The 24457-nt window shown below is 36.8% G+C and overlaps 1 protein-coding gene across 5 annotated transcripts in view; it reads left to right on the top strand.

Moving 5' to 3' along the window:
• The window catches only part of MAPK10 (mitogen-activated protein kinase 10), a 619297-nt gene that overhangs the window by 456487 nt on the left and 138353 nt on the right, over positions 1-24457 (top strand). For all 5 annotated transcript variants that reach the window (XM_032633624.1, XM_032633626.1, XM_032633622.1 and 2 more), the window contains one exon: positions 21316-21485. In XM_032633624.1, the coding sequence (XP_032489515.1) occupies positions 21316-21485 (170 nt within the window). The remainder of the gene's footprint in view (positions 1-21315; positions 21486-24457) is intronic.

Genomic DNA, 24457 nt, shown 5'->3' with positions numbered 1-24457 from the left:
CTTTACAAAAATATAGACTGGGGCTTCCCTGGTGGCGCAGTGGTTGAGAGTCCGCCTGCCGATGCAGGGGACACGGGTTCGTGCCCCGGTCTGGGAGGATCCCACATGCCGCAGAGCGGCTGGGCCCGTGAGCCATGGCCGCTGAGCCTGCGCGTCCGGAGCCTGTCCTCCGCAACGGGAGAGGCCACAACAGTGAGAGGCCCGCGTAACGCCATAAAAAAAAAAAAAAAAAAAAAATATAGACTGACAGGGAATTGAAAGTGCAAAAGCTCTTGATCCTCCTGAGAAATAGGTAAGCCTTCGTAGCCTGCTTTTCTCAATTAAATAAAGAAGGGCAGAACTATTAAATTTCACTCTATGAATTTTTTAAAAAATTCTGTGAAAAGTGCTATTTTTGGAACTCTGCTATACTGAACAGTACAGGGCTTTATACACATGAAATATAAGAAATATATACACAGAGAGATAATGTGTGTTGGGAAACCTAATGCACACCCACTGGTGTCTACAGCGTTTACCACATCCTGATTTGTGTTACCATTGGTTGTACAGGTTTGTGTTTTCCCCACTCAGTGGTGACTCCTCTGGGGCAGGGCCAGGGCATCTTCATCCTTGTCTTCCAAGCCTGGAATTCTATCTTAATTCAGTAAATGTTCAATAAATGCTTTTGGGTAAAAGAGGGTAAATAAAAACTCAGAAAAACACTGTGTCCTGAGTGGAAATTTGCTTGCCTTTCAAAATCAAGTCAACTTCTCAACATCTTACCATCTTGTAAGTGTATATTAATATATTTAATTGCATTTTGGTTAATTTGCTAATCATAAATCAGTGTTAGTCTAATATTTCTCTAAAAAGTTATTAACTTATTGTCCTCTCTAAATGTTTACTGATGCATGAGTTGGTTATGAATCATTTAAAATGATTTCTTGATTTTCAGAAAGCCTGAGAGATAGAAGGTTCAAATCAGTGAATCAACAATTATGAGTCTAAGTAACACTAGAAATAAAGGGACTGAGCTCAGTGGGCTTCTTTCTGTTAGGACATAGAAACCCTTCATGCCTTCTTACATTGTCTATGCAATGAGACATCTACACATCGACTGATTATTTATTGATTCCATCATTCATTTATTCAACACATCTTTACTCAGTGCCTATAACATGTATCTGTAACTTGTAGAAATTAGGGATACAGGGTGAGTGTGGTTACTCTCCTCAAAGAACACACTGTCTAGTCTAAAGCACAGTAGAGAGTGGCTAGGCTTATAAACATAAGGAAAACCTATTCTACTTTGAGTTAAAAACCTCAGTGGTAACTATGGGCTAAACAATAACGAGTGAGAAAAGAAAACACCCCAATACTTACCAAATGCTTACTATGTATGATGACTTCACTAAGATTTTATTTCATTTAATCTTTAGAGTACCATTAATTACCAAGACAGAATTCAATTATGTTTTGTTCTGGTATTGGAAATCTCAGCCATTATACTAGAAGGTCTTTCTCTAGTCCCATTATGAACTTTTTGAAATCTTCTATCAGTTATACAGTGTTTTGACTGAAGTGAGTAGCAACTAAATATAACTAAGAAAAAAATACTATGATTAAATGCAAAGAAGCTTAAGATTCTATTGGTCACCAGTAGGAAAAAAAGAAGACTTTTATATATATTCCAAAGGACAGTTGTGATATATAAGGTCTAAAATATTACTGGGGATATGACAGAAATAGCAGTCTCTTTGTAGAGCTCTTACTAACAAAATTGTTCTTCAGTGTTTTTTGAGGTCTTAGTGGTTTTTGGTATAGCACCTTGTTAGATTATGATAGCCAAGACTGAGCATGTTGAATTTTTTCTAGTTAAAGCAATGCTTTTCTTATAATAGATATAAAATATTACTAGATGAGTTGACTTGTTAACTAAATGTTATTTTGCTACTCTAATGTCTGGATAACAAAAGCAATATGTGTGTATATATAATAATTTTCCTAGCCACAGATGATGGATGTTCTAAACAAATAAAAACTTAACTCTTCAGCAAATTTCAAAAGAGTAAATTTAGTGTTACATTTGTGTCTTCTACCTTGGGCAGTTTTTTTCTTAAGATTTATTAAGTTATTCCAGTTAATAAATAGATTCAGTTATGTTACTAAATCTTATCTAACAAAATATGTACAGGTCCTACTTAAGATTTGGTTCTGTAATGATGAACTTCTCTGTATTAGTTTATGAGTATGTGTTTGGTTTGCTTGAAGCACATAAAGTTCGGACTTGACTTCTCCTTGAATGATCTTGACCCGAATGTAAATGTAGCTTAATACTATGAGTTTAATTATGGTTGAGGTAGTAATCAGTTTAAGTGAAGTTATCACTTATATCTGTCAAAATTGTTATGCTATAAAATATCCCAGAATTATCTGTGGTTTTTCAGTGTATAGTTAATAATGCTGTGTCAGAAAAGCACCAAATTGTGGATTTCATTTTAATCTATATAAGTGTTCCTAAGAAATCAACTAATTCCTTAAATACACTGTTTTAATTTATTACCCTTTGGATGTTAAGACTTTAGAAAATATATTAAGTGATGATTTTGCTTTTCTGCACAGACATTTTCTGAGGTTGTGGTGTGTGATAAGCAAAGGCTGACTTTTTCAGTAGGTTAAGAAAAATAATGTCCACTTTTGTTCTGAGTTCTAAAACCACTACTAATCAGGAATGTGTCATTCAACTCTTCTATTGTTCACCTTCTCTAAAGGTGAATATTTATTGGGCTGTTTACTCGATACATCTCTAACTCATTCTAAAAAAAGGCAAGGTAGTTACAAAATGCATATTTAAGAGAAGAAAACCAGTATGTTGAAGAATGTGTAATTACTAAAATTAGGTATAAATTAGATCTTTTTATAATTGTACAATGAGAGAACAGTAATAATATCATATAGGATTTAAGAATAATATTCTTTATGGTATAAATGAAAATAAGACTTTAATGTTCCATATTTTTTAAAAATAATGTATATTTTAGTTCCACTTTGATTCAGAAATTTTTTTTTTAACATCTTTACTGGAGTATAATTGCTTTACAATGTTGTATTAGTTTCTGCTGTATAACAAAGTGAATCAGCTATATGTATACATATATCCCCATATCCCCTCCCTCTTGTGCCTCCCTCCCACCCTCCCATCCCACTCCTCTAGGTGGTTACAAAGCACCAAGCTGATCTCCCTGTGCTATGCAGCTGCTTCCCACTAGGTATCTATTTAACATTCAGTAGTGTATATATGATAATACTACTCTTCACCTTGTCCCAGCTTACCCTTCCCCTACCCCGTGTCCACAAGTTCATTCTCTATGTCTGTGTCTATTCCTGCCCTGCCCGTAGGTTCATCAGAACCTTTTTTTTTTTTTTTTTTTAGATTCCATATATATGTGTTAACATACGGTATTTGTTTTTCTCTTTCTGACTTCACTCTGTATGACAGTCTCTAGGTCCATCCACCTCACTACAAATAACTCAGTTTCATTCCTTTTTATGGCTGAATAATATTCCATTGTATATATGTGCCACATCTTCTTTATCCACCATCTGTTGATGGACACATAGGTTGTTTCCATGTCCTGTATATGGTAAATAGAGGTTCAGTGAACATTTTGGTACATGACTCTTTTTGAAGTATGGTTTTCTCAGGGTATATGCCCAGCAGTGGGATTGCTGGGTCATATGGTAGTTCTATTTGTAGTTTTTTAAGGAATCTCCATACTGTTCTCCATAGTGGCTTTATCAATTTACATTCCCACCAACAATGCAAGAGGGTTCCCTTTTTTCCACACCCTCTCCAGCATTTATTATTTGTAGATTTTTTGATGATGGCCGTTCAGAGTGGTGTGAGGTGAAACCACACTGTGGTTTTGATTTGCATTTCTCTAATGATTAGTGATGCTGAGCATCTTTTCATGTGTTTGTTGGCAATCTGTATATCTTCTTTGGAGAAATATCTATTTAGGTCTTCTGCCCCTTTTTGGATTGGGTTGTTTGTTTTTTTGGTATTGAGCTGCATGAGCTGCTTTTAAATTTTGGAGATTAATCCTATGTTAGTTGCTTCATTTGCAAATATTTTCTCCCATACTGAGAGCTGTCTTTTCATTTTGTTTATGGTTTTCTTTGCTGTGCAAAAGCTTTTAAGTTTCATTACGTCCCATTTGTTTATTTTTGTTTTTATTTCCATTTCTTAAGAGGTGGGTCAAAAGGATCTTGCTGTGATTTATGTCATAGAGTGTTCTGCCTATGTTTTCCTCTAAGAGTTTGATAGTGTCTGGCCTTACATTGAGGTCTTTAATCCATTTTGTGTTTATTTTTGTCTATGGAATTAGGGAGTGTTCTAATTTCATTCTTTTATATGTAGCTGTCCAGTTTTCCCAGGAACACTTATTGAAGAGGCTGTCTTTTCTCCATTGTATATTCTTGCCTCCTTTTTCAAAAATAAGGTGACCATACGTGCATGGGTTTTCTCTGGGCTTTCTATCCTGTTCCATTGATCTATATTTCTGTTTTTGTGCCAGTACCATACTGTCTTGATTACTGTAGCTTTGTAGTATACTCTGGAGTCACGGAGCGTGATTCCTCCAGCTCCATTTTCCTTTCTCAAGGTTGCTTTGGCTATTTGGGGTCTTTTGTGTTTCTGTACAAATTGTGAAAGTTTTTGTTCTAGTTCTGTGAAAAATGCCAGTGGGAGTTTGATAAGGATTGCACTGAATCTGTAGATTGCTTTGGGTGGTAGAGTATTTTCACAACATGGATTCTTCCAATCAAAGATTGTGGTATATCTCTCCATCTGTTCGTATCATCTTTAATTTCTTTCATCAGTGTCTTATAGCTTTCTGCATACAGGTCTTTTGTCTCCTTAGGTAGGTTTATTCCTAGATATTTTATTCTTTTTGTTGCAGTGATAAATGGGAGTGTTCCCTTAATTTCACTTTCAGATATTTCATCATTCATATATAGGAATGCAAGGGATTTCTGTGTAGTAATTTTGTATCCTGCTACTTTACCAAATTCATTGATTAGCTGTAGTAGTTTTCTGGTGGCCTCTTTAGGATTCTCTATAAATAGTGTCATGTCATCTGCAAACAGTGACAGCTTCACTTCTTTTCTGATTTGGATTCCTTTTATTTCTTTTTCTTCTCTGATTGCTGTGGCTAAAACTTCCAAAACAATGTTGAATAATAGTGGTGAGAGTGGGCAACCTTGCCTTCTTCCTGATCTTAGTGGAAATGGTTTCAGTTTTTCACCATTGAGAACAATGTTGGCTGCGGGTTTGTCATATATGGCCTTTATTATGTTGAGGTAAGTTCCCTCTGTGCCTACTTTCTGGAGGGTTTTTATCATAAATGGGTGTTGATTTTTGTGAAAAGCTTTTTCTGTATCGATTGAAATGATCATATGGTTTTTATTCTTCAATTTGTTAATATGGTGTATCACATTGATTGATTTGAGTGTTTTGAAGAATCCTTGCATCCCTGGGATAAACCCCACGTGATCATGGTGTATGATCCTTTTAATGTGCTGTTGGATTCTGTTTGCTAGTATTTTGTTGAGGATTTTTGCATCTATTTTCATCAGTGATATTGGCCTGCAGTTTTCTTTCTTTGTGACATCTTTGTCTGGTTTTGGTATCAGGGTGATGGTGGCCTCATAGATTGAATTTGGGAGTCTTCCTCCCTCTGCTATATTTTGTAAGAGTTTGAGAAGGATAGGTGTTAGCTCTTCTCTAAATATTTGATAGAATTTGCCTGTGAAGCCAGCTGGTCCTGGGCTTTCTTTTGTTGGAAGGTTTTTAATCACAGTTTCAATTTCAGTGCTTGTTATTGACCTGTTTATATTTTCTATTTCTTCCTGGTTTCTGACTCAGAAGGTTGTGCTTTTCTAAGAATTTGTCCATTTCTTTTAGGTTGTCCATTTTATTGGCATATAGTTGCTTCTAGTAATCTCTCATGATCCTTTGTATTTCTGCAGTGTCAGTTGTTTCTTCTCCTTTTTCATGTCTAATCTATTGATTTGACATTTCTCCCTTTTTTTCTTGATGAGTCTGGCTAATGGTTTATCAATTTTGTTTATCTTCTCAATGAACCACCTTTTAGTTTTATTGATCTTTGCTACTATTTCCTTCATTTCTTTTTCATTTATTTCTGATCTGATTTTTATGATTTCTTTCCTTCTGCTAGCTTTGGGTTTTTTTTTTCTTCTTTCTCTAATTGTTTTAGGTGTAAAGTTAGGTTGTTTATTTGAATTTTTTCTTGTTTCTTGAGGTAAGATTGTATTGCTGTAAACTTCCCTCTTAGAGCTGCTTTTCCTGCATCCCATAGGTTTTGGCTTGTCGTGTTTTCATTATCATTTGTTTCTAGGCATTTTTTGATTTCCTCTTTGACTTCTTCAGTGATCTTTTGGTTATTTAGTAGCGTATTGTTTAGCCTCCATGTTTTTGTGATTTTTACAGATTTTTTCCTGTAATTGATGTCTAGTCTCATAGCTTTGTGGTCAGAAAAGATATTTGATACAATTTCAATTTTCTTAAATTTTGCAAGTTTTTATTTATGACCCAAGACATGATCTATCCTGGAGAATGTTCCATGAGCACTTGAGAAGAAAGTGTATTCTGTTGCTTTTGGATGGAATGTCCTATAAATATCAATTAAGTCTATCTGTTTTAATGTGTCTTTTAAAGCTTGAGTTTCCTTATTTATTTTCATTTTGGATGATCTGTCTTTAGTGATAGTGGGGTGTTAAAGTCCTTTACTGTGATTGTGTTACTGTCGATTTCCCCTTTTATGGCTGTTAGCATTTGCCTTGTGTATTGAGGTGCTCCTATGTTGGGTGCATAAATATTTACAGTTGTTATATATTCTTCTTGGATTGATCCCTTGATCATTATGTAGTGTCCTTCTTTGTCTCTTGTAATAGTCTTTATTTTAAAGTGTATTTTATCTGATTTGAGAATTGCTACTCCAGCTTACTTTTGATTTCCATTTGCATGGAATATCTTTTTCCATCCCCTCACTTTCAGTCTGTGTGTGTCCCTAGGTATGAAGTGGGTTTCTTGTAGACTGCATATATACTGGTCTTATTTTTGTATCCATTCAGCCAGTCTGTGTCTTTTGGTGGGAGCATTTAATCCCTTTACATTTAAGGTAATTATCAATATGTATGTTCCTGTTTCCATTTTCTTAATTCTTTTGGGTTTGTTATTGTAGTTCTTTTTCTTCACTTGTGTTTCCTGCCTAGAGAAATACCTTTAGGATTTGTTGTAATGGTGGTTTGGTGGTGCTGAATTCTCTTAAGTTTTTTTTGTTTGTAAAGGTTTTAATTTCTCTGTCAAATCTAAATGAGATCCTTTCTGGTTAGAGTAATCTTGGTTGTATGTTTTTCTCTTTCATCACTTTAAATATGTCCTGCCACTCCCTTCTGGCTTGTAGTGTTTCTGCAGAAAGATCAGCTGTTAACCTTATGGGGATTCCCTTGTATAGTATTTGTTGCTCTTCCCTTGCTGCTTTTAATATTTTTTCTTTGTATTTAAGTTTTGATAGTTTGATTAATATGTTTCTTGGCATGTTTCTCCTTGAATTTATCCTTTATGGGACTCTCTGAGCTTCCTGCAATTGATTGACTATTTTTTTTCTATGTTAGGGAAGTTTTCAACTATAATTTCTTCAAATATTTTGTCAGACCCTTTCTTTTTCTCTTCTTCTTCTGGGACCCCTATACTTCGAATGTTGGTGTGTTTAATGTTACCCCAGAGGTCTCTGAGACTGTCCTCAATTCTTTTCATTATTTTTACTTTATTCTGCTCTGTGACAGTTATTTCCACTATTTTATCTTCCCAGTCACTTATCCATTCTTCTGCCAAGTTATTCTGCTATTGATCCCTTCTAGAGTATTTTTAATTTCATTTATTGTGTTGTTCATCATTGTTTGTTTGCTCTTTAGTTTTTCTAGATTCTTGTTAAATGTTTCTTGTATTTTCTCCATTCTATTTCCAAGATTCTGGATCATCTTTGCTATCATTACTCTGACTTCTTTTTCATGTAGACTGCCTATTTCCTCTTCATTTGTTAGGTCTGGTGGGTTTTTACCTTGCTCCTCATCTGCTGCATATTTCTCTGTTTTCTCATTCTGTTTAACTTACTGTGTTTTGGGGCTCCATTTCACAGGCTGCAGGTTCATACTTCCCGTTGTTTTTGGTGTCTGACTCCAGTGGATGATGTTGGTTCAGTGGGTTATGTAGGCTTCCTGGTGGAGGGGACTGGTGCCTGTGTTCTGATGGGTGGGGTGTATCTTGTCCTTCTAGTGGGCAGGGCTGCGTCTGGTGGTATGTTTTGCAGTGTCTGTGAACTTATTATGACTTTAGGCAGCCTCTCTGCTAATAGGTGGGGTTGTGTTCCTGTCTTACTAGTTGTTTGACATGAGGCGTTGAGCACTGGAGCTTGCTGGCCATTGGATGGTGCTGGGTCTTAGTGTTGAGAAGAAGATCTCTGGGAGAGCTCTTGCCGATTGATATTATGTGGGGCCGGGAAGTTACTTGTGGTCCAATGTCCTGGGCTTGGCCTTCCCACCTCAAAGACTCAGGCCTGACCCCCAGCTGGAGCACCAAGATCCTGCCAGCCACACGGCTCAGAAGAAAAGCAAGAGAGAATAACAAAAAAACAAAAACAAAAACAAAACCAACAGAACCCTAGTATAAATGGTAAAGCAAACCTGTACAGACAAAATCACACAAAGAAGCATATACATACACACTAAGAAAAAAAGGAAAAAATATATACATTTAAAAAAAGGAAGAGAGCAATGAAACCAATAAGCAAATCCATCAATGATAAACACTAAATACTATACTAAGATAAAAATAAAACCAGAAACAAATTAGACGCAGAAGGCAAACCCCAAGTCTGCAGTTGCTCCCAAAGCCCACTGCCTCAATTTTGCAAACATTCATTGTCTATTCAGGTATTCTTCAGATTCAGGGTCTATCAAGTTGACTGTGAGTATTTAATCTGCTGCTCCTGAGGCTGCTGGGAGAAATATCCCTTTCTCTTCTTTGTTCACACAGCTCCTGGGGTTCAGCTTTGGTTTTGGCCCCACCTCTGCAAGTAGGTCTCCCTCAGGTGTCTGTGCCCTGCCCAGACAGGAGGGTGTTAAAGCAGCAGCTGATTAGGGCTCTCTTGCTCATTCAGGCTGGGGTTAGGGAGGAGTATAGTAGTCATAATCGGAATGTGGGGTGAGCCTGTGGCAGCAGAGGCCGGCATGACGTTGCAACAGCTTGAGGTGCACCGTGTGTTCTCCCAGGGAAGTTGTCCCTGGATCTTGTGACCCTGGCAGTGGTGTGCTGCATACGCTCCGGGGTGGGGTGTTAGTGACCTGCTCTGGCACACAGGACTCTTGGTGGCAGCAGCCACAGAGTTAGCAGTTCATGCCAGTCTCTGGGGTCTGAACTGATAGCTGTGGCTCATGCCTGTCTCTGGAGCTTGCTTAGGCAGTGCTCTGCTTTCTGTGGGCACACTGGGAAGGAATCCCCTCTCCTCACACATGCCAAAACAAAGGTCTCTTGCCTCTCCAGCAGGTCCAGACATTTTCCTGGACTCTTTCCCAGCTAGCTGAGGAGCACTAGCTTCCTTCACTCTGTCTTCATACAGACAACCCCAGTCCTCTCCCTGGGGTCTGACCTCCAAAGCCTGAGCCTCAGCTCCCAGCCCCAACCTGCCCCAGTGGGTGAGCAGACAAGCATCTAAGGCTGGTGAGTGCTGGTCGCCACCGATCTTCTGTGTGGGAATCCCTCTGCTTTGCCCTCTGCACCCCTGTTGCTGCACTCTCCTCCATGGCTCCGAAACTTCCCCCCTACACACCCACCATCTCCGCCAGTGAAGGGGCTTCCTAATGTATGGAAACTTTTCCTCCTTCACAGCTCCCACCCAGAGGTATGGGTCCCATCCGTATTCTTTTGTCTCTGTTTTTTCTTTTGCCCTACCCAGGTACATGGAGATTTTCTTGCCTTTTGGGAAGTCTGAGATCTTCTGCCAGCATTCAGTAGGTGTTCTGTAGGAGTTGTTCCACATGTAGATGTATTTTTGATGTATTCGTAGGGAGGAAGGTGATATCCACGTCTTACTCTGCCACCATCTTGAAAGTCCGATGTTCCATATTCTTAAATGTAGCATTTCAATTTTCCCTTCCAAAAAAACAAAAGCGTGTTTTAGAGACAAGTCAGTGAAATCCAGATAACTCACTTTAAACATTTTGATTCTTAAATGAATTTTTATTCTCCTTATGATGAAACAACTTTTCCTCCTACCCTGAGAAAGTATTTTTTTTTAATTAACCATTATTTATTAACCTTGAAATTTTGTCCCATCTTGATTATATAATACCTCTTATTATTGCCTATTTTATGCTTCTTTTATCTTTATTAAAGACAAATTGCAGATATGCAGATCAGAAGTGTACATAGAATTCAAGGTGATTAGCTTAGTAGTTAGATCATTGTGATAATGAAGCCGGCATTCTAACTTTGATCCTGTAAGGGACAATTTAATATTAAGCTCCATGAGGACAGGAGCTTTATGTTCTCAGTGCTTAGAACATTACTTGGCACATTGTAAGGCCAAAAAAAAAATTTATTGAATGAAAAACATACTGCAATAGTGGATAGACCTCAAATCTCAGTAACTTATTAGAACAAAAGTTTATTTCCTGTTATACAAAGTCTAGAACAGGTTGGTAAGGACTCTCCTCTATCTGGTGACTTAGGAATTTTATCTTCTGTCATCTTGTGACTCAGGAACTGCCATCTTGTGATGTCCAGTTAAGACATCACAGTGTGGAAAGAGGTGGATTGTAGAGGCACACCTCTTAAATGCCTCTGCATTTAGATGATACCTGCCACTTCTTCATGTAGTCCACTGGCCAGATACAGCAACTTGGCCCCAACAGAACTGTAAGGGAGCTGGGAAATGTAGTAGAGCATGTGGGTACCCACAGAGCAACTGTCTTCACCACAAATGAAAACACAGAAAAGTATTTTATTACCTGACCATTCTGAACCCTGTTGGTTATACATTGATTTTATAGCAGTATCATAGTGTCTTGGGATGGCACTATGGCCCAGGCCAACTTTCGGCTAAAAACATTCTAAAACTACTAATTAGCTATGTCTTTAAATGTTATCTAACTTCTCAATAATAATGATAACTGTAGTAGTAGTAATAGTAATAATAATAACAAACAACTTTTTAAAAAATAAATTAATTTTATTTATTTATTTTTGACTGCATTGGGTCTTCATTGTTGTGCATGGGCTTTCTCTAGTTGAGGTGAACGGGGGCTACTCTTTGTTGTGGTGCGTGGGCTTCTCATTGCTGTGGCTTCTCTTGTTGGGGATCACGGGATCTAGGCACACGGGCTTCAGTAGTTGTGGCTCATGGGCTGTAGAGTGCAGGCTCAGTAGTTGTGGCACATGGGCTTAGTTGCTCCACGGCATGTGGGATCTTCCCGGATCAGGGCTTGAACCCATGTCCCCTGCACTGCTAGGCAGATTCTTAACCACTGTGCCACCAGGGAAGCCCAACAACAAACAACTTTGTTGAGAGTTTCCTGTAAGCTTATACCATGCTAAGAGCTTTACATAGATTATCACATTTAACTCTCCCACTAATCAAAAGAAGTAGATTACAGGCATACCTTGTTGCATTGTGCTTCACTTTATAGTACTTCACAGGTACTATTTTTTTTATAAATTGAAGTTTTGTGGCCACCCTGCATTGAGCAACTGTATTAGTGACATTTTTCTAACAGCATTTGCTCACTTTGTGTCTCTGTGTCACATTTTGGTAATTCCCACAGTATTTCAAACTTCTAAATTATTATTATATTTGTTATTATATTCTGTGATTGGTGATATTTGATATTACTATTGTAATTATTTTGGGGGGCACAATGAACTGGGCCCATTTAAAATGAGGACCTTAATTGATAAATGTTGTGTGTTCTGACTGCTCCACCGACAGGCTGTTCCCCTGTCTCTCTCCCTCTCCTTGCGCCTCCCTATTCCCTGAGACACAAAACTATTGAAATTAGGCCAATTAATAATCTTACAATGCCTTCTAAGTATTCAAGTGAAAGGAAGTGTTGTATGTCTCTCACTTTGAATTGAAAGCTAGAAATGATTAAGTTTAGTGAGGAAGGCATTGAAAGCTGATATAGGCCAAAAGCTAAGCCTCTTGTGCCAAATAGCCAAGTTTTGAATACAAAGGAAAAGTTCTTGAAGGAAATTAAAATCACTACTCCAGTGAACACACAAATGATAAGAAAATGAAACATCCTTATTGCTGATATGGAGAAAGTTTTAGTGGTCTAGATAGAAGACCAAACCAGTTACAACATTCCCTTAAGCCAAAACCCAATCTAGAGAAAGGCCCTAACTCCCTTCAATTCTATGAAGGCTGAGAGAAATGAGGAAGCTACAGGAGAAAAGTTTGAAGCTAGCAGAGGTTGGTTCATGAGGTTTACGAAAAGAAGCTATCTTCTTAACATTAAAGTGCAAGATGAAGCAGCAAGTGCTGATGTAGAAGCGGCAGCAAGTTATCCAGAAGATCTAGCTAAGATAATTAATGAAGGTGGTGATACTGAACAACAGATTGTCAACATAGACGAAACAGCCGTCTATTAGAAGAGGATGCCATTTAGGACTTTCATAGCTATAGAGGAGAAGTCAATGCCTGACTTCAAATCTTCAAAGGACAGGCTGACTCTTTTGTTAGGGGTTAATATACCTGGTAACTTTAAGTTGAAGCCAATGCTCATCTGCCACTGCAAAAGTTCTAGGGCCCTTAAGAATGATGCTAAATCTACACTACTTGTGCTCTAAAATGGAACAAGGCCTAGATGACAGCACATCTGTTTACAATATGGTTTACTGAATAATTTAATCCCACTGTTGAGACCTACTGTTCAGAAAAAAGATTCCTTTTAAAATATTACTGCTCATTGACAATGCACCTGGTCACCCAAGAGCTCTGATGGAGATGAAATTAATGTTGTTTTCGTGCCTGCTAATACAACATCCATTCTGTAGTCCATGGATCAAGAAATAATATCCAGTTTCAAGGCTTATTATTTAAGACATTTTGTAAGGACATAGCTGCCATAGACAGCGATTCCTCTGATGGATCTGGGCAAAGTAGATTGAAAACCTTCTGGAAAGGATTCACCATTCTAGATGTCATTAAGAAAATTTGTGATTCAAGGGAAGAGGTCAAAATATCAATTTAACAGGAGTTTGGAAGAAGCTGATTTTAACCCTCATGGATAACTTTGAAGGGTTCAAGACTTCAGTTGAGGAAGTAACTGCAGATATGGTGGAAATAACAAGAGAACTAGAATTAGAAGTGGAGCTTGAAGATGTGATTGAATTGCTGCACTCTCAGACGAGGAGCTGCTTCTTACGGATGAACAAAGAAAGTAGTTTCTTGAGAAGGAAACTACTCCTGGTGATTATGCTGTGAAGATTGTTGAAATGGCAACAAAGGATTTAGAATATAACATAAACTTAGTTGATAAAGCAGCAGCAAGATTTGAGAGGACTGACTCCAACATTGAAAGAAGTTTTACTGTGGGTAAAATGCCATCAAACTGTTTTGCATGCTACAGAAAAATCATTCGTAAAAGGAAGTCAATCGATGTGGCAGACTTTACTGTTATCTTATTTTGAGAAGTTTCCACAGCCTCACCAACCTTCAGCAGCCACCACCCTCTCAGTCAGCAGCATCAACATTGAGGCAAGAGCTTCCACCAGCTAAAAGATTATGACTCGCTGAAGGCTCATTATGGTTAGCATTTTTCAGCAATAAAATATTTTAAAGTTAAGGTATGTATTTTTTTATACTTAACAGACTACAGTATAGTGTAAGCCTAATTTTTATTTGCACTGGGAAACCAAAAAATTCGTGTGACTCACTTTATTGTGGTGATCTGGAACAAAACTCGCAATTTCTCCAAGATATGCATGTACTGCCCTCATTCCATAAATAAGGACACTAGGGCTAAGATTGTAAAAAGCTTGCCCAAGGCCTCACAGTAAGGATTCTTAGATAAAAGCTGAATTTTTACCCTTTGCTGAAATCCTCACTCTAGGATTTCTCAAGTGCAAAATGAGAATACTAAGTCTTACATGAAATGATTTATTAGACACCCAGCACAGCATCTGGTCCTAATACTAGCTTGGTGCTTAGTAGGTATTCAAACAGTACTAGCTGTCTTCCTTTATATAAAAAGAACAGGCAGGCAGAAGCCATGCCTGCCTGCTCTACTATTGATTACTCTTATGTGCTTTTTCACATAATTGAAAATTGTGATTAAACATAATGTAAGTCTTAGAGTTTTTACTGCATTACTGATTTATAATAAGCCATTGATTCCACAGAGTAACCATCTCTGGGCCAACCAACGTAAAAATGATGTAGATTCCACACTGTAATCCTCCTTGAAGAGTAACACTTCAAGGAGTTGAATGGGGAAAATATACTCAGGACAAAACAAAATCTAATCCTTAATGTCGTTAAGGATTATCTCAGATATCCCTCTTTAAAACTAATATGTAGATAATTAGATTTGGATTTTAAATGGATTGAACGCATGCCTTTCTGCCATAACAAACAGAGCAGCAGGCATTGTTTCTGCTGACTTTATATAACAATGTTGGAGGGGCAAGAGCAACTCAACATGCTGGCCATAACTGTAAGACTGAAGAGCTCAATATCATTTGTGTCAAAAGGAGAATCACCACTTTTGGCAGATACTTTTCAGTATCCAAACGACAAAATAATATCCAACAGATTGACCAGTTCATTTTCTGGAGATGCATTTTGTAGCGAATTCATCTTAGCTATCCTGTTGAGCTAGATCAATGTTACATCCATAGCATCTTCAGTAGTGCCTGGCATATAGTAGGTGCTCTATAAACATTTAACAAATTCTAGGCAACTCTGAAAATCCAGCTTTCCATCAACAACACAAGATTGTCTCCTTCAGCCCTGAATTGTTTAGTGTTATGTTCAAACTCCAGGCTGAGACAATTGATAAATGAAAGAGAAGGATGTGTTATTCACTCATCTCTCTCAAGCTCTATTCCTACAGCTCACCTTATCATAAGAAACCACATCACTGTTCTAAGTTATTTTAGCTGAACTAGTGAATGGTTTAGTAAAAGAAGAACACATGTTTTGGAGTTGGACAAACTTTAATTCATATTAAGTGATAGCACGAATCAATAGTTCCAAGACTTTGAGCCAGTTAACAGCTCTGTATGCCACTTTCCTCATCTGCTGTTAGTGTTAAATATAGTATTTAACAGAATACAAAGTTCACCTTTACTAGGTAAGTGACTAATGCTGGTTCACCTTTCTTTCTCCCCTTGTCTTATTGAGCAGTGATATCATATGAAGCATATTTCTATGTCTTTGATGAAAAAATACTGTATCTACTGCCTGTTGTTTGATTCCAGGGTTATTATGTAAAGAACTACTGAATATTTTTTCCTGGGGTTGAGTGCTAGAGAAATTTTACCTTTCCTATGAACTACTGTATGGTATACTTTATGAAATTAATGAATCAAAACTTGCCACTCACTGTGGTCTTGTTGTCATGTTTTTCCTTTGGCTTGCTGGAAGTATGACACTAACTTTTGTGCTCAAGACAGTAGATGTTCAAAACTTAAGTCTTCTGGTAAAACAGTCATCTCTTAGCCTGCTTTATTTAACATTTATTCTTAAAACTGGATTTAATAGTTTTATTATTTCTATATCTTTCATGGTGAGCTGCACAAATCCTTTTTGAAACCACACAGAATATAAATAATAAATGAATGAAGGACTAAAATGACTTGGTGTCACAGGTGTTAAGTGCAGAACTAATCCAGGCTTGGTGCTCTTTTCAGCTGAAACTGAAAGTTTTATTCAAGAGAAACTAAGGAAGCTTAACATCTAAAAATTCTTAAACCTTAATATTTCCTGTTCAGGAACTGACTAGCAGTAACACAGGCCAGTCATGCACAAGTGAAAATGGGGAGGGAGTGAAATACAGGTTATTAAGTCTGAGAAAAATGCAATCAAAGCTTTGGACACCGGCAGGATAAGATCAGTAATGTGGGACATTTTTCTTTTCAAACTCCATAGCTATGGGCTAGCACCTGAACTGATGATAGGAATCATGACACAAGCCCTTTCTTATAGGTCTGTGTAATATGCTGTCTTTTCACAGAACAGATTATATTCAAATTTCCTCTCTGCCTATCAGACTGCCAGCAGCAATAAAGTCTTCTTTGAATTTAGATTAAAATTTTTTTGGCAGATAGGGGGCAGGGAGGAAATGAGTTTGCTTTGGATTTTTTCAAAGAAAATTTTATTATGTCAATATAAAATAAATCATTGAGTCATTTAAATATAAGATTAATATTCAGTGGGGGAATAAGTTACTTTTAAAATTAATTTGAATCAATGGTAGAATAGACTATTCTAAACCTGTAGTTATTTTGAGCCGTATTGATCTCCAAAAGTCACCACTGTGATGTTTTTCATTTTTAATATAACATTTCTGATTTATAATTAATTTAATCAACATCTTAATTTTTTCTCTGGAAAAACACTTTTCATTTTGACAAGCATTTATGAATACCTGTGAGTTTCATACATTCTTCCCAAATGTTTTAGTATAAATTTAATATAAATAGATGATGGAATGTTTATTTTCATGAGATAATTGAGAGAAAATTGACTGGACACTCTATTGTAATTGTGAGATAGGAAAACACATCCCAGGGAAAATGACAGCTGGACCTGCTTATAGAGGTGCTGATACCAAGGAAAGTCATCATGGCATTATTTTTAACTTCCACATCCTTTGTTTACTTGGTTTGACCTGCATTTCCTCCAGTTTTTGCCACTCCAACTAGCCTTTTTTGAATGATGACATCTCTTACTGTTCTCTAAAATAGTGGTTCTCGAAGTGTGGAACTTGTTAGAAATACAAACTCTTGGCCTTATCTTAGTCCCACTGAATCAGAAACTTTTCAGTGGGACTCAACAATCTATGTTTTACAAGCTCCTCAGGTAGTTCTGATCCATATTAAAACTTCAGAATCACTGACTTAAACTATTGGCCAGTCATGCCTTCCCAGTACGAATTTCTGATTCTTGCTGTCTTGGGGTCATATCATCAGTTCTGTGATCTGAATAGGAATATACTAAAACATATAACGGGTGAAAAATCTCTTTGGCATTGATAATATTTTTCCGTAGTGTGCTTAATGGCATATTTTCATAGGCTTATTTTTATTTATTTATTAAATTTATTTATTAAAAAAATTTTTTTTGCGATACACCGGCCTCTCACTGTTGTGGCCTCTCCCGTTGCGGAGCACAGGCTCTGGACGCGCAGACTCAGCGGCCATGGCTCATGGGCCCAGCCGCTCCGCGGCATGTGGGATCTTCCCGGACCGGGACATGAACCCATGTCCCCTGCATCGGCAGGCGGACTCTCAACCACTGCACCACCAGGGAAGCCCCATAGGCTTAATTTTAGAGAAAAGTTTATATTTGAACTTTATAGTCATGATAAGACTGCATGGAAATTGAGGAAGGAAATTGTGTGTGTGTGTGTGTGTGTGTGTGTGTGTGTGTATGTGAATTCACAGATTTTACAATGATGATTTTTAATCTTATTGTGAGAAATTATATGCTTTCAAATGGATAAAAAAATCACTGAGTAGCTCTTATTTTAAAAAATGTGTCAGGGCATTAGGTATTTCATTTGAATAGCTTTTGTTTCTTTTTGACTGGGAATAATTTTGTAGCTAAAATTTTGGTCTTAGTCTAAGCTCTATGATTGTTTTAACCATTTTACCAAACTACCACCAAGTCTGTATATAACTTCCCCATTACATAAAAAGTCCTGCTCCAAGGTATGCACTGGGAAAAATTACAGGGTACTTCTCAGGCGTGTGAACAATTGCTGTGATGAAATGATATACTCCATTATAGCATTTGGCCAGCTGGTGACTTGTCCTGAGTACCACGACTTCGTTAGTTCTTGAGTCTGGAGCAGTGGGTGTCTTTCAAATACTTGAATCTGAGATGTAGGGTAATCCTTGTCCTAACTAGGACTCTGGTTTCCAGTTTGTGTTTGCCGTGAACAATGGAATTTGGCAATACGTAAAGACACCAAGTGTATGTTCCCTGATGCAGAAGCAGAAATATTATTTCTGCTTCATAATAAGTGTTTTAGTTTCCAAATATCTCAGGCAGAGCTGTGTGATCTGTTTCACAGACTTCAGGCAGTCCTTCCACTCCAGTGTGTGATTCTCAATATGCATCAGAATACTTAGAAGCCTTATTAAAACAGAATGTTGGGCCCCGGAGTTCCTGATTTAATAGGTGTGGGGTGGGAGTGAGCAGCCTCATTTCTAACAAGTCTACAGGTGATGCTGATACTGATGCTTCAGGGAGCACACTGTGAAAATGATTTTCTAATGCTGCCTTTCTCAAAGTCAGATCCTCAGATCCTCAAATCAGAATCACCTGGACTGCCTAGTAATCTCCAAATCCTCAGGACCTATGCTGAAGACCTGAATCCAAATCTCCAAGGTTTTATGTCAGTGATTTGTATTTTATCAAGCTCCCCAGGTAGTCCAAATGTACACTCACATCTGAGAACCAGTTAGAGGGGAGGACTGGGCATATAGTTAGCCAGAGAAAACACAAATCAAGTCTCTTTCCAACATTACCAATTTTATACCATGACTTGGCATTCATGGTTGTTTTATACATAGTAGTTGGATGAATTAATGATAATGAATGAATGCAGGCAATTAGTTGCAACTCCCTGTTTGTTCCTAGCATCTTTTCTTTATTCTGCTATAAAATATATTTTCCATATTTTAACTACTTGCTTATTTTACTGCCTCCATCTAGATGGGGAACTTATCTTTTTTTTGTATCTCCAGTGCCAGAAGTCTAGAACATAAAGGTCATTACATATGATTACTACATACATGCAATGCAGTTGGAATAGCGACGTTTCAGAGGTAAAGAGAATATGTGGGGAAAGGGAAATAGATTACTTCGGTTTGATGAGACTAGTGTGTGCTAAGAATTTTGTGGGTGGTCAGGAGCTAGAGTAGTACAGGATGTGAAGGGTCAGAACATGACAAATGGCAAGTCGGGCACTTTGTACCAAATTAACCTTGACAGATGAAATTCATTTGTTAGTCTAGCTCCAGTAGCTTTTTTACCTTTCCTTACCAAGGGAAAAAAAATGACTTTAGTAGGGTTAGTTTACTGATACATTAAAAAGTCTAGCGTAGAAATGGACTATGGTGTAGAGAACAGTTCCTGATACTGTAGTTGAAATAAAGGATCGTTATAATGTTCTTTTTTCTGCTATTGTCCACACCCATTGTCTAAATTCTAAACCCTGTTTAGTCTCCATGAATGGGCTCACAATGCCCTGATTCTTAATAGTGTTGTTTAATTTCCTATTCTGTACTTCATAGACTGCCTCCTGGATTTCAGACCTCTCATGATTTTATTTGTGAATTACCTGAATTTTCAGTCTCCATCCAAACAACCTAGATTACTAATTTATAGTCCACTCTGTTCTTTGAGGTCTGTGTGCATTTGTACTGGATTGTTGCTAGCATATGTCTCCCAGTCATAGGCTGGTGCCTGTCACGACTGTTCTGCTCTCAAGCCCATCTGGGGTCTTAAGGTTCTTGTACCAGATTCGTAGGTTTTGCCACCCTTGTCCACAAAGTCCCCATTGTATTCTCCTCATTACTAATGCTGCCTGTCTCTCAACCAAGAGCATAAAGGGCAAATTAGTTTGTACTCCTATTTCAATTTTTTAATTAGAAATGAAATGCCAAAAATGTCTAAGGAAATGGCTTTATTACCAACTACAGGTCCAGAGCCTAAGGAGGTTTAAATCTTCTTTCAGATTATGTGAGAATTAGATTTTCAGAGGTCAGTATATATTAAAACTGTACAAAGATCTTTAGTTTAGATTCTGGGCTCAGAACATTAAAGCCAGTTTTGTTTTGTTTTTTACTAATTAAAGCTTTGACATACTCAAAAGATGTAAGTATGTAATTATTCATTGTGTGGGAATGTCCCACTCATTGCAGGACAGCCAGCATTGGTCAATAAGCCACATCTTCTATTATTGTGGCACACCAAAACATGCCCACAGATCTCCCAAATGCCTGCTAAGGGTTAGTGTCACCTCTAAAGAAAACCACTGGTTTAGAGTGTTCAATTTTCAAGTGCTGGAACTGGGAAGGAACCCACAGAGCATGTGAGTGCTCAAAACCTGAACAAAATCAGCAAGAAAGAGACGAATGACTATTGGGTAAACATCTGCCAGTGTGTGCCACAAGGAAAAGGCTAGATAGTATTCTGTAAGGTTCCTTCTCACTACAGAATCCAAACTATGTAATGTCATAAAAAGCAATGTAAGATCATTTATGGGTAAATAATAATCATGGATAATGGATATTTACATTATATATATTCATAAATCATGATTCAAAATAACAATTTCTTCAATTGCTAAATATAATTAATAGAACTTCTCTTATTGATAAACAAAAGATATAGCAATTGAGATACTTAAAATCTAAGCTGGCAATAAATAAAAAAGCTGTCATGTGGCAGTTTAGAACAGTGTTAGTAACTAAAATTTTTCAATGTTTAATGCAGTAGCATTTTTGGTATTATTGAGAGCAAATGAAATCAACACTATTTAATTCAAATTTGCCTAATTAAAACTATGCATTATTTTATATCTCAGTTCTTTCTGAGAAAAGGATGTAGATACATTCTTTCATTCTTCCTCATATGGCTGTTATAACAGATGATCAGGGATCACCTCTGAAGTACCTAACATAGTCTCTGGGGCCAGTATATGTTCAGTAGGTGTTTGCTGCATAAATAAATGGTTTTAATGAAACATTTCAGAAAAGACGATGCAGATCTAAGAATATTTTATCATAAATAGTTTTAATATTGAAAACAAATTTTTCTTTGCATTTTTTCTAAGATATTTTACTCCAGGTTATCTTACATGGACTGATATATATATTTTTTTCTGTGTTAAATGCAGGTCTATATAATTATTACAGATGACAAAGTATTAGTAATCATTGAAAGAACAGGCTTTTCTGTATCTCATTGTCATTCTGGTTTTTCTCTTGTCTCAAGTTTTTGTTGTTCTTTTTCACAGGGATTCGATAAACAAGTGGATGTGTCATATATTGCCAAACATTACAACATGAGCAAAAGCAAAGTTGACAACCAGTTCTACAGCGTGGAAGTGGGAGACTCAACCTTCACAGTTCTCAAGCGCTACCAGAATCTAAAGCCTATTGGCTCTGGGGCTCAGGGAATAGTTTGGTAAGTGGGATGGATTTAACTTCTATTTTTTGAAGGAACGTGCTGTATGTGTTGACTACATACACAACACGAACACACAAACACAAATAAATAGCATGACTTGAGGGGGAAAAAATCCATTCTACCAAAGAAAAATAAATTTATGAGCATTATTAGTAATTTACTACCCATTGGCTAACAATATGTACATCTTTGCTTGTGACTAGTTTTTCTAGTCACAAAAAAATCCATTATGCAACAACCATAGAGAAACCAAGAAAACCAGAGGTTTTCTAGCTGTTGCTAAAGCATTTAGAAATTTTTATTTGGATGTTTTCACAGCAAGAAATGAGGGAATATGTGTTCAGATAACCAGCAAGTAAAATTCCCTACAGTCTGAAGAAGTATAAATGAGATCTCAAATGTTCCAGTGACTTTTAAAGTTCAGTGTTTAAAATTCAGTTGCCTATTAGAAAAAGTGGCATTTAAAAAAAATGTTTGTTGAATATTTCCAAAATGGAAAGATCCTGGGCTCCTTAGTAACTACTCTTTTATGACATTTTGAGTGGCAAATTGAAATGACGACAAATCAGGATTTGACTTACCTGTTATAAAACTCTTGCAAAAGTGATGATAGATTGATAAGGATTGTTTTTAGGTAGTTTTAACTTGCAGTTTAGCAACCAAATGTATTTAGTATGAACTTATTAGTATAATAATTTTCAGTTTGGTGGCTCACAACTATAAGTAAAAATTTAGGGCATGAACTATAAATATACACATATTTATTTATAAAGGATATTTACTTATAACAATATATTTGTTATGTGAATTACTGCTAAATTAATAATATCCATTTAAAAACAAAAACATCCCTTTTAAGAGATGAGATGAAGTTGAAATAAACATTATTTTAAAATAGATTTTGTTTTAAAACTCCCTTTTTCCACTCATTTGATTTTTCTCTTTTTTTTTGGTGAAAGAAATCTAATAGGGTACAATTATTTTTCAAACCTTCATTTTATATTTCATAAGATGATTCTAAAATCTGGTTCACTTCATTTTTAAACATTTTTTTTGTTTGTTTTTTTTGAGACTATTTTTTAGAGCAGTTTTAGGTTCACAGCAAATGGATAGGAAGGTACAGATATTTCCCATATATCCCCTGCCCACCCACATACATAGTCTCCCCCAGTATCAACATCCCCCACAAGAATGGTACATTTATTACAACTGATGAACCTACACTCACACATCATAATCAACAGAACCCATAGTTTACATTAGGGTTCACTCTTGGTGTTTTACATTCTGTGTGTTTGGACAAATGTAAAGTGACATGTATCCATTATTACGGTATCATACGGAGTATTTCCACTGCCCTAAAAATCCTATGTACTCCACCTATTCATCCTTCTCCCTACCCTTAACCCCTGGCAACCATTGATCTTTTTACTGTTTCCATAGTTTGCCTTTTTCAGAATACTGTATAGTTGGAATCAAACAGAATATAGTCTTTTCAGATTGGCTTCTTTCACTTAGTAATATGCATTTAAGTTCCCTTCATGTCTTTTCATGGATTAAAAGTTCACTGAATAGTATTCCATTTTCTGGGTGTACCTTAGTTTATTTATCCATTCATCTACTTAGGACAACTTGGTTGCTTCTGAGTTTTGACAATTGTAAGTAAAGCTGCTTTAAACATTTGTGTGCAGATTTCATGTGGACATAAATTTTAACGATTCACTTCATATTGACAACTCATTTTAAGTTCACTCTCAGTGCCTAGTCAATGCAAATGGCAGAAGTGCCTGGTTGTTGCACTACTAAATCATTTACTAGCACTTAAACCTCATTTATCAAATATACCAATGCTTTTATTGAAATTCACCTAGTAAATTTCAATCTCTCCTAATGTCAATCAGTAGTTGTTTTTGCAATTTGAAGATGGAACATTTTAATATTTTAAAATAATGGGCCAAGCCTTTTATTTTGTAGGTAAACAGCTAAGTAAATTTTTATTTTCAATGTTTATTTGTTTATTTATTATGGTGCAAGGATGCAGGTGAACCTCTTTGTGACACAAAATAATTTCAAGGTGTGGTAGGCAGAATAATGGTCCCTCAAAGATGCCCAGACCATAATCTCCAGAATTCTTGATATGTTATCTTATATGACAAAACTTTTGACATATAACTTTAAGATTAAAGGCCTTAAAATGGGGCAATTATCCTGGAATATACAGGTGGGACCTATCTAATCATATGAGTTTTTAAAAGTGGAAAGAAAGACAGAAGAATGGGTCAGAGAGATGCAATGAGAGAGAAGGGATAAGAGTTTCAAAACATGGGAGGGACTTGCCTTATTGTTGCTGGTTTTGAAGATAGAGGAAAAGCGTCACGAGACAAGGATTGAGGTGGCTTCTAGAAGCTGGGAATGGCTCTCAGCTGCCAATTAGCAAGAAAATGGAGACCACAGTCATACAACAATGAGGAATTGAAATTTGCCGGCAAATCCAAATGAGCAAGGAAATATATTGTCCTCTAGCACCTCCAGAAAGGAACTCAGCCTGCTGATATCTTGACTTTAGCCCCGTGAGACTCATGTAGGACTTCTGACCTAAAGAACTGCAAGCTAATAAATTTATGTTGTTTGAGCAGCTAAGCTTGTGGTGATTTGTTGTGGCATTAATACTAATACACATAGTATAGTAAAGATTCTACTATTAAGATGATTGCTATTCTTCAAAAAGCTGGCACACTGAACTATAGTGTTGTCAAAGGAAGGAGATCAGGGTGCCTCTGTCAACCCTCCGCAAACTGTGAAATTCCCTTTTTCCTTCCAAGTTGCATCTTTTACCTTAGGTTACATGTGACCAATGCTAGGAGGATAAAGTGTGTTTGGGAGAGATCAATAATAATTATTAGTAAGGTTTAATTTATTTTCTAGATTACAAGATATGTTTATATTTTCTTCTGCATTCTACTGGATGG

Source organism: Phocoena sinus, chromosome 5, assembly GCF_008692025.1.
Source record: "Phocoena sinus isolate mPhoSin1 chromosome 5, mPhoSin1.pri, whole genome shotgun sequence".
Lineage (NCBI taxonomy): Eukaryota > Metazoa > Chordata > Mammalia > Artiodactyla > Phocoenidae > Phocoena > Phocoena sinus.
The sequence above is the reverse complement of the archived record's forward strand: the minus strand, read 5'-3'. Positions and strand labels throughout refer to the sequence as shown.